The sequence below is a fragment of the Coturnix japonica genome, chromosome 15 (genome assembly GCF_001577835.2).
Source record: "Coturnix japonica isolate 7356 chromosome 15, Coturnix japonica 2.1, whole genome shotgun sequence".
In the NCBI taxonomy this organism is placed as follows: Eukaryota; Metazoa; Chordata; class Aves; order Galliformes; family Phasianidae; genus Coturnix; species Coturnix japonica.
The window spans coordinates 7083878-7094518 of NC_029530.1; the positions used below are offsets into that span (position 1 = coordinate 7083878).

The 10641-nt window shown below is 43.1% G+C and overlaps 1 protein-coding gene across 3 annotated transcripts; it reads left to right on the forward strand.

Moving 5' to 3' along the window:
* Positions 1–584: 584 nt before the first annotated feature.
* Positions 585–7857, forward strand: LOC107321285 (solute carrier family 2, facilitated glucose transporter member 11-like). 3 transcript variants are annotated; one of them, XM_015878032.1, is made up of 11 exons: positions 585–1545; positions 2514–2674; positions 3174–3298; positions 3526–3655; positions 3898–4046; positions 4598–4785; positions 5335–5445; positions 5737–5838; positions 6183–6258; positions 6578–6705; positions 7425–7857. In XM_015878032.1, the coding sequence occupies exons 1-11, from the start codon at positions 1450–1452 to the stop codon at positions 7629–7631; spliced, it is 1473 nt and encodes a 490-aa protein (XP_015733518.1). In that variant the 5' UTR covers positions 585–1449; the 3' UTR covers positions 7632–7857. The 3 variants fall into 3 exon arrangements, with proteins under 3 accessions (XP_015733518.1, XP_015733519.1, XP_015733520.1); XM_015878033.1 differs by lacking the exon at positions 3526–3655 and having other exon boundaries at positions 3993–4046; XM_015878034.1 differs by lacking the exons at positions 3174–3298; positions 3526–3655.
* Positions 7858–10641: the final 2784 nt, after the last annotated feature.

A 10641-nucleotide genomic window follows, 5' to 3' on the forward strand; every position in this document is an offset into this window, starting at 1 on the left:
TATAGCCTGCCTTTTCCCAAAGCATCCAAAGAAAGCATGAGGAAAGGTCTACCCTGGAAGCTGAGATGACTCCCTTTGCATGCAAGTTGGTCTACGTTTCCTTCTTTTCACCCCAAATAGAATTTTTGCAATACAGATTTTTTTTTTCTTTCTGATATTCTAAAGGACCCATTGCATAAATTGAGTACTAAAAGTTACATCAATCAGAATGAAACACATTTAAAATAATGGCACGAAATCATAATTGAGAGATAGCGATATGTTGCAAGGAAATATTTTTAAAAGCAAAGAAAACTGGATTCAAGAGCACTTTTATATTTAACGCCTGATGTGTGACAAACCAAAGGAGTTCAGAGCAGAGCAACAAAACATGATTTGACAGATGGAGGAGGATCAGGAGATGGAAAAACGTCCTCCTCAATAAAGGGTTAGAAATACAAAGGTGCATTAGGAAGACTAGAAAAGAAAAAAACAAGTAATGATGTTATGATACAGAATCAGGATAACAGTCAGAAATTTGCTGCAGATGCAAACTTTGTACTTAGAACAGGATTTACTGCTTTTTCTTTTTGCTTGTGGGGAGACTCATGCTGATACGTGGCGTCTTTTGTAAGCATGGAGCATGTGTGCAGTAGTAGGGACCACAGTTCTCACTTCCTCCTGGTGCTTTGATAAGCACAAGATAAGTAGATAAGACTGTCATCATTTAATATATGAATGTGCCAAATACCAAACGCATTCAGAACTAATTCCTCTGAAGCCAACAATGATGTGACATGGATAAATTTGATGCTTATTGAAACAATGGCATTTATCTGATTAGAAATCAGCCTGTAAATGTTTGCCAGTTATGGCTCAGCATTGCCTTTGAATACGATTTGTTCCAGAGATAAAAGTGCAGCACCATCTCGTCATTGCTGCGCAGAAAGCACTGGGACACCCAGTAACAGGGGAGTGGGAGGGCTGGGGTACTCACGTAGCACAGTACTACACTGTGGTTATGCTTAAGCCTATCAGATATTTCTAAAACAGAGTGAATAACTATGAAACCAGGAATGCCCTCCAAACTCCAAATATTTATGTAGTCTCAGCCAAGCTACTGAGCAAAATATTCACTTAGGAGAGATAACAAATGGGAAAAGAGGAGGAGGAGGAATAAATAAAAGGAAAGCATGTGCGTGATGCTTGCACATTGTACCATGCTCCCACAACTAGCGATTCTGAGCAGATTAAGTTGACAAAGCTGACGACAGAAGCACTGAGGTGTAAAACCTGTTCTGGGAGAGAGCTGCAAGATTTGCTTTTCCTTTCTACTAATGTGTTACTGTCCTGTGCTTTAGCTGCTGTGGTCTTCTACTACACTACTTTCAAGTGTCCCCATGGGCAGAACAGGACATCTGGGGGCATGTCTGAACAGCCTTCTCTGCTGATTTTTCTTCCTACCAGAAAATGAGCTATAATCTCTTCCTTCTGGCTTTTGTCCTGGGCATTGGTGGAGCTTTCCAATATGGGTTGCAGATCTCCATTATCAACTCTCCTGCCGAGGTAAGCACAGACAGCTCAGTGATTGAGCTCCCAGCATGGATTTCAGTGTCCTCATGCATTTCTCCCTCTATCCTTAATCACTCACCTCTTCCTTTTGCACACAAAGCTTGACTTTTTGTGGTTGCCTGATTCTCAGTGCAGCTGCAGTTGCTCTTGTGTTTCATTGTTTCTAACTTCTGTCTGATGCCACTGAATTGGGAAAGGGGAGGATGAGGGTTATCTATAGCCAGGTGTTTTTCCATTATTGACTTGGATAGTTCACAAGAAACTCTCCTGTCCACAATGTTCCTGGAGTTCTTTGTTCCAGGTCCTTGGCTATGCACACCAGCTCTGTGTGAACGCCTGTAAGGCAAAACAGGACAGGGAAGGAATGGAGCTCTGGAGCTCAGGTCAGCACCGATACCTGCAGCTGAAAAAGGAGAGGTGTTTGTCAGCTCAAATAGTGTTGAGGAAACTGAGGTCATAGTGTCACCATACTGGGAACCCTGATCCTGAAAGAGGAAACTGTGAGGTTATCACCAGCAGATTGAAAAGATCCCAGAATGATACACAATGGGAGATAAATCCTGACCTTACTGAAGGCAATTTAAGTCAAATCTAGACTTCATCCAAAGCAGCAGGCAGGATGCAGAAAGTAAACGTGGAACAAGTGGGACTGAAGGGGAAAACTGTATAACAAATCATGCTCTAGCATGTGAACAGAAGATCATCTTGCACTTCTCTTAGTGGCATTCACTGTTGATATTTAGTATTGATATTTACTATGATTTATTACACTATGTTTCTAAAACATGTACTCTGCTTATGTTAGTGGCAAAATTCCTTCTTGTTTACTGGATTTCAGCCAGGGGACTGACTGAAATGTATCAGAAAGGCAGATAGATGGGAAAGAGAAATCGGAAAAAAAAAAGTGCAGTTATCAGAAAACATGTTGATTGAGTCCATTGGTTTCTGTTTTTCACTTAAAGTACATCCAAAATTTCATACGTGAGACCTGGCTGAAGAGATATGGATCTTCTCCTAGTGAAGAGATAATTACTTTGATGTGGTCCTTCATTGTGTCCGTTTACACCATTGGTGGTCTCCTGGGCTCCATATCTGTCAGATACCTGTCTGTTACATTTGGAAGGTAGGAATAATGATTGCATTAGTTTTCTTTTTGCACCCATACATGCAAGCACAAGTGATTACGTCTTGGTGAAGGCATATGTCTGTCTTCACTGTTTTGTCTTCACTGCTTGTGAAGAGATCCTGTGAGCAGCCCAGGGCACTTCGTATGAAAGATCATTGAAGAAACAGAATAGCAAAAAACTGCCAATGATCACAAGAAAAATACCCTGTTCCTTGTAAATTCCAAAGCCAATCCAGACCAGAGAAATCATCTGAATTTCACAAAAAGCACCTCACAAAGCATATTCTTCAAGGTAGATATTAGATCCAACAGATAACATGCAAGAAGTGCTGTAGGCATCAAAAGCTCCAAAACATTTCAGTTCAAGACACCATTTTCCAGTTTCCCATTTACTTCACTGCAGCTTTAACCATTGTACAAGCTGCATCACTTCTGTCTGGCCAGGAATGACATATGGACAAGTACTTCTGCTTATACTGATTTAAACTAATTCCAGGAAGAAGTCCATGCTGCTTGCCAACATCCCTGCTCTGTTGAGCGCAACTCTCATGGCACTCAGTCGACTGTCTGGGTCCTTTGAAATGATCATCATTGGGAGATTATTTGCTGGAGTGGGTGCAGGTAAATTTGTATTCCTACGTGTGGTATTAGAAGCCTGGGAGAGCAGTAGCTGAGCGTCACAAGGTTTTACCTTGTGCCTGATTACTGAGTGCATTTTGTTACTAAGTAAGAAAACACAAACATAATTGAATTAATTGTGTATGACAGGTCAAGTTCTCATACTTTCACCTTCACATCCAATCCATGTGAAAAGTAGTGCCCTGTCTGATGGTCATTTGTCACTGAAGGTTTAGGTCTGAATATCCATATCATGTATGCGGGGGAATGTGCCCCCCAGAAGCTGCGTGGGGTGACTGCCATAACTGCTTCCACTTCCATTGCTGTGGGAAAGTTTGCAGGATTTGCTCTGGGTCTCAGGTAAGAGCTGCTTCATTTCTTCTGTTATTAAAATTTATGTACATGTCAATAAATGGCTACAGATAAGTAAATCAACAACTGTTTGCAGGTGTGCTGAGGTGTGCAGCCAGACCAAATTGCCTCATCACAAATTCTCAACTGAATGGAAAACAGAAATCATATAAATGGTTGAGACTGATGAATGATGCTGCTCCCTAGCAAACACAGATCAAAATACAGACAGCTTAACCCTTTTGTTTCAGAGAAGTTCTGGGTGTAGAAGCTCTGTGGCCCGTTCTCATGGCATCAAATGCAGTTCCTGCCCTCATTCAGCTGCTCACTCTCCCCTTCTTCCCAGACTCTCCCCGCTACCTGCTCATTGACAAAAAGGACAAGGAGGGTTGTATCAAAGGTAAGGAAACAGGTCACAAAGCATTTGTGCTTTTAGCAGCCAGAGCCTGGAAACTGTGCCTTCTGGCTCTGTGTAATGATTGGATGCAGCATTCCAGGTCTTCAGTGACCCTAATGGCAGCTGCTAACATATAGAGAGAAACAGCCATTATGGCTCTTTTGGGTGTGAAGAGAGAGAACTCTTGGGCTGTAGAGTTATTTTTAATCATAGGGGTTGTTTTTCCCTGTCTCTGGTTTGGTGTGTGCTGTAGAACTGTACCTTTAGCAGGAGGGAATCTGGGGAAGGATTGATAAAAATTTAAACCTCTCCTATATGGGAATACTGTAAATAACTGCTGGTCAACGGTGAGGCTGTGATTGAGATTTATAGGTAAGAATAGATAGGAATGAATTGGATTTGGGTATAAGCTGAACCCAGATCTCTAGGAAGTTCAGACAAGCAGAGACCCTGATGCTTTAATAAGACACTCTGTAAGGCAGGAAGCAATCCTCTGCATTCATGTGTGCTGGTGAGCTTGGGCACAGAGTCATCTTCTCCTCCTCTCCCTGCAGCTGTGAAGCAGCTCTGGGGCGATGGTGACTACATGGCTGAAGTGGATGACATGACTGCAGAGCAAGAAGCCATCCGTGGGGAGAAATCTAAGAGTGTCTGCGATCTTATTCGTGACAAATCTGTCCGTTGGCAGTTCATCACTCTCTTTCTTGTCTGCTCATGCATGCAGCTCATTGGAGTCAATGTGGTACGTCTGCTGCTTTTCTCTGCTTTGCACAATGTTTACAGTTTCTTGGCAAGAAGCGTTCTGCAAAGAGTAAAATGCTAATTGGAGCAGTGGCTGTAAGGTGGGAAGTTGTTAGCATTTGTTATAAGTCATTCCCATGGAAGTTTGTGAGCTAAGTTGAGAACTGTGGTTTAGCAAGGGTCACAGTGCTAAAATGGGATTTCTTATGTGTTAGGAGTACTTACATTCAGAAAAATGGTGACTACCAGAATCACTGCAAAGGCTTAAAAGGCTTCAGAAAGGATACTGGATGGAATTACAACCAGTAACATGAGACAAAAGCTAGTGCTGAAAGTAAGAATATCTTTGTTACTGAGATAGAAGCAGAGCTGCTGGTAAAAGCTCATCTGCACAAATAAGCCTCTTAAAAACACCGAGGAGTAGTTGCCAAAATCAAGAACATTTTCTCTTTATTTAAGCCCTAATTAGTTATTATCTGACAAAAAAGGCAGAAGCCAATGTACATGTGATCACATGAGTGCAAACTTCACACATTTCTGTTTTTTCCAGGTTTACTTTTATGCATACAATGTCTTCTTAAAAGCTGGGCTCTCCCCTGCCCAAACCCGCTATGTCTCCCTGGGAGTTGGGATCACTGAGATCCTCACCACAGCTCTGTGTGTAAGTGGATCTTCAGCTGAATTTCATTCTGCTGCAGTGTCTGCTTCATTTCAACCTTTAGAAACTACTGCAAATGGAGATCCAGGAATCAGCCCCCTTCAGCAAACCAACAGGAGTACTTTGTACTGATCACACACCACCATCTCACTTGCCAGTAGGACAAGTAGGGGGTACTTCCTAGGGCCAGCTCCCTGCAGACCCCCTGCCTGGCTGCTGAAGGCATTGCTGAGCAGCTTGCCCACTCCTGTGAGATCCATCCTGAGCACTGACAGCAGGTGCTCCTGTTTGTAGGGCTTCCTCGTGGACCGTGCTGGGAGGAAGGCACTGCTATGGAAAACCTACACTGCTATGGCCTTGGCCTTAGGACTTCTCACTGTCACACTTGCTCTACAGGTAAGACCTAACCTATGCATCTGGGCCAAGCATCGCATCTTTGTGTTCTGTTACATGGCAGACATCAGTACTACTTCTCTTCCTCCAAATAACTTTTTAGATGAAGTATTGTTGCAGCAGTCGTCATACTAACAGTGGTCTGTTTCCAGCTACATACATGCAAATTAAAGTCAATATCTTTCCACAAGTATAATCACTGTCAATGCTGTCTCCTTGTGAAGTGTGTGGAAGTTGAGAACACAGATGTATGTGATATTATGTAGTAATGAAGATTGACCCTGTTTCTAATGGAGCTGGATCAATGACATTTTTATTTCTGATTTGATTTTTGTTTCCTATCATAGGATTCTTTCTCCTGGATACCATATTGTTCTGCTGCACTCATTTTTATCTTCATCATGAGCTTTGGACTTGGGCCAGGTTGGTGTTTTATACTGGAATGTTTTCTATACCTTGTCTTCCTCACAGCAGCTTTTAGGAGAGGCATAGCTGCTATACAGCATGAATCCTTGCTCTTCAGTGAGCAGTAGATGTCCCCAGTCCCAGATCCCTTGATACTGTAGTAGGAGTTAGAGCTTCCTTTCATATTGCATTTCTACTTGTCTTTTTCCTGAAGAACCAAGCAGAATTTCAAGCATGCCGAGGTCAGATAAAACTACCAGCTTCTACAGCCACGTGAAGCGTGAATTACAGAAACATCTAGTAAAATTTCTTATTTTTTTCTCCAACATTTTTTCAGCTGGAGTATTATGTCCCCTGCCCACAGAAATATTTATTCAGTCGTACAGACCAGCTGCTTATGCTTTTAATGGTGCTTCAAACTGGATTCAGCTCTTCTTTCTTGGACTGTTATTCCCTTTCATTGTGGTAAGCAAAGCAAGGTGTTTTAGAATTTTCAGGTTACATTTTTCTTGAACCCAGAGATTACTTCCCTTTTCCAGCTCTTTGTGCAATAGACAACCAGGATTAACCATAGCTTGGATGGCCTCTTGCTTTTTACCCAGGGGTGTAATGAAAGGGTGGTAAAACCATAAAATGCTGCTAACTGTACACAGAGTAACTCTGGAAAACATGGAAAGGGCAGCAGGAACACTGACACAGTCAGAAATCATCTGAATGTCACAAGGAGCTCCCTTCCTTTCCCTCCTTGCCCTATAGATACATCTCCTTTGGGGTTAATGTGAAAGTGGATCCACCCGTACTTTTCCCAGAGATCTCACCCAGCACTGAGAATCAGCAGGGAAACTGAAGTCTATGTAGCCTGAGAACTGTGCAAGGAGGGAAAGAGCTAACACGTATTGTGTTGGGAAGGATGGAGAAGAAAGGAAAAGTGGCTGAAATGCAGCTCAGCAGCTCTCTGAATTGTCAGTAGTGAGATTCAACATCTGCTTATTATACAGCTTCCCTCCTTACAACAGTAGCAGAGAATTAGCTCACCTTACCCCTCAGTGCTGGCCCAAAAGTGGCAACAAGCATCAGCTTGGTCAAGTGTTTCAGTGAATACAAAAACAGGAACACCGTATCATAAGAGAAAGATATCTAGATCAATTTCTATGAACTAATTTTCCCTCTTTCTTTTCCCACAGGAAGGCCTTGGTAGTTTTTCTTTCATCATTTTCCTAGCATACTGTCTGTCCATGGCTATCTTTGTCTACCTGGTAGTGCCAGAGACCAAAGGAAAGACCATGCTGCAGATCATGCAGGAGTTCAACCGCCTGAACTACCGCGTAAAGAAGGGACAGGCCGCCCTGCAGCAGAATAACTGCTCACTGACAACTGTTACTAGACTTTAGTAACAAACTCTCCACTCCAAATTCTGTTTTATTATTACTATTGTACCCAGAAACCTCACTAAACAAAAGAGATTCTATTGCTCCCAGACAGTACAACCACATATTAAAAAGCAGCGGCCTGATGTGCAGTGTGCAGGATGATCTTGATGGTTCTCTCCAACTGCAATAAAAAAAGATGAAATGCTCAGCACAAAAGGAAAGGAGAAAAGAAAGAGAAAGAGAGGGAGGGAGGGAGGGAGGGAAGGAGGGAGGAAGGAAGGAAGGAAGGAAGGGAGGAAGGAAGGAAGGAAGGAAGGAAGGAAGGAAGGAAGGAAGGAAGGAAGGAAGGAAGGAAGGAAGGACAGATGTAAGTGCTACACAGTGTTTCCCCCTCATACAATCAGACATGAGAGCAAGCATGCAGCACTGGGTCAACTAGGACATTCTTGAGCTGCTTGCAACCAGGTTTCTGTGAGCTGCAGGATGGTTTGAATCTTTTTTAACTTTTTGGAGGGAAATCATTGGTACATCTGAAGGAGCAAAGCGTAAAGGAGTAAAGGAAACACTATGTTAGGGAAGCATCCAAGCATAACCTGCCATCTCTAGCCATCATCAGGTATATTATTGAGATTTTTGAGATTCTTCTACTTGGACATACAAGGATAGACCATTACTGAAAGAAAGTATGAGCAAAGAAAGCAGAACTGCAGGAAAGCTTAAGTAGGCTAATCCACAGTGGGCAGGTTCTCCCACACCATCAGCAATAATATTGGAGCATGCCTTCAGCCTGGAGTTGTTTCATGTCAGAGAGAAGGGACAATGAGTTTCAATGTGATTTAGTTCCCACATCTCTAGTATTGATGAAACAAAGAGTGGTGCCTCTGCTAGAGAACTGAACCTGTTTTTGAGTGTTTGCTCATCTTTCTAGGTCTCTAAATAATCCACATTCTCACTACAAAGTATGGGGAAAGGGCCTCACTTTTTCTATTCATTGCTATACAATGTGAAACACATTTGCTTGTTGTGCTTTGCAGTTTACTGACATGAAAATAAAAATGCAGCAACTTGGCAAACACATCCCACCGATCACACCAGTGTTTGGCTTTCACTGATTAAAGAGTCAGGGCTGGAGGAATGCCCATCTCTGGGACTGTTTGATCAGGGTGAGCTTTTATTCTGGAAATGAGACCTCCACCGCTGGCTGTTGCAGATGCTGTACAATGCAATAAAATTTGCAAAAGGATCTAAATGTTGAGGGGCAGTTTCTTTTGCAGGCCTAATCTGCTGTTTGATCATCACACCACCCCCTAGCAATATTTATAGCAGTGTCAGGAGCTGATACCAAAAGCAGTGGCCTTCACAGCTGTATTAGCTTTACATGGCAAGCTTTTGGTAGCGGGGAGGCTGCAAGGGTGGCCTCTGTGAGCCCAGAAGCTGCCCCAAGTTAGAAGAGAGCCCATCAGCTGGCTCCAAAAGGGACCTGCTGCTGGCCAGAGCTGTGCCACTGAGCAATACTGATGATGCCTTTGTGACAGCAGATTTAAGAAGGGTAGAAATGCTGCACAACAGCAGCTGGGAGAGGAGAATGAGAAAATAGGACAGAAACAGCCCTGCAGCCATCAAGGTCAGTGCAGAAGGAGGGCAGGAGGTGCTCCAGATGCTGAACAGTAATTCTCTATAGCCCAGGAGAGGCTCGTGGTGGAGCAGGAGGTCTAGGGGAGCTGCTGCCTGTGTCTTTGAAGAGTAAGTGTTAAGTAATATCTTAACTTGTTCTGGTGTTTCTCAGCCTTACTGGTTTGCAGTGAGGAATGTTTTTGTGTCCTAAAGGAGACTAAGAACTCATTTCCTCGTATGCATCTTTCTACAGTGTGATCTTGCTCACCATGCCTGACTTTTTCCCTTCTTGCCCCCTACTAGTATGTACTGTCTGTAAGAGGGGAAACATGGTTAATCATTAATGCTGCCTTAAACTAGCATGGATGGTGAATAAAGGTTAAATGAGTACTTGTGAATCAGCAGTGTATGCATTTGATTTCTAGGATCACAGAAGTGTGTCAGGTCTGGAATAAGCACTAATCTTAGGTGAAAAGGCTCATTCCTTCCTCTTCCGTAGGGAAATGAATAGGAACTATACTGGACATTAAAGTCTTGCTTTTTCCATATTAAAGCACTGAATGAAAGTGAAAGGACAGATAGAAATGACAACTGCATGAGTATTCTGGGAGAAATACAGACTGTGAGAGGAAGAAGAGCAAGGCTCTGCTGGGAACAGTTAGTTCAACCAGATGCCATAATCTGGCCACAAACGGGGTGTTTTAAACCCCCAGAAAGTTCCAGCCATGTGACCTCTCCTTCCAGCAGTCAAACCTCCCACCCTCAGCTCAAAGAACAAGTCCTCATTTCCCTCAGATTCATTCAGGTTCACTCTTCAGAGCCTGTACTCTGGCATCTGACTGTCACATTTGCTGTTAGCCTGGTAGAATCCTCTTGAGAGGGAAAGGGACCTGCAAGGGACAGTACAGCACAAAAATATCTGGAAACAGAGATACAACATCCAAATTTGACAAAGGATACAAAAGAAGTTACAAGGAAAGTAAAATGTGTAAAACAGCAAATGAAAGCAGTCATGATTTCAAAACCAGCTTTTAGTGCACTCTGGCAGGAAGCAACACTGTTTGGGCATCTAATTGAATCTTCCTGCCACCAAACTTCAGGACAGCAAAAGTTTTCAGGAGCTCAGAAAGTAACTCTATGACTACATGGAAGGAATAAACATAAAGTCACCATCCTGACCACAAAGTCCTATTGCTCATTGCTGCAGCCTGGGAGATGCATGAGTAAAGACTTACTGCTCATGTATCCAGATCTATTGCTTCTGCCTATAAATGCTGTGTGCAACTGGCAGCCTGAGATACTCTGCTGGGTACAGTCCTGGTGTGATGGAGGTAGATCTGCATCCCCTCCAGCAGGAGATTGGAGAGGCCAGGGGGCAGCCACAGCTTCCCCTTCCCACCTCCCCTCAAGGCACTAC

Bases quoted from the DNA above. Each gene is read 5' to 3' on its own strand.
- LOC107321285 (XM_015878032.1), top strand. From the start codon at position 1,450: ATGAGCTATAATCTCTTCCTTCTGGCTTTTGTCCTGGGCATTGGTGGA. The intron at 3,656-3,897 runs GTAAGAGCTGCT...CTTTTGTTTCAG, and splicing joins GGATTTGCTCTGGGTCTCAG to AGAAGTTCTGGGTGTAGAAG. The intron at 6,259-6,577 runs GTTGGTGTTTTA...ACATTTTTTCAG, and splicing joins GAGCTTTGGACTTGGGCCAG to CTGGAGTATTATGTCCCCTG.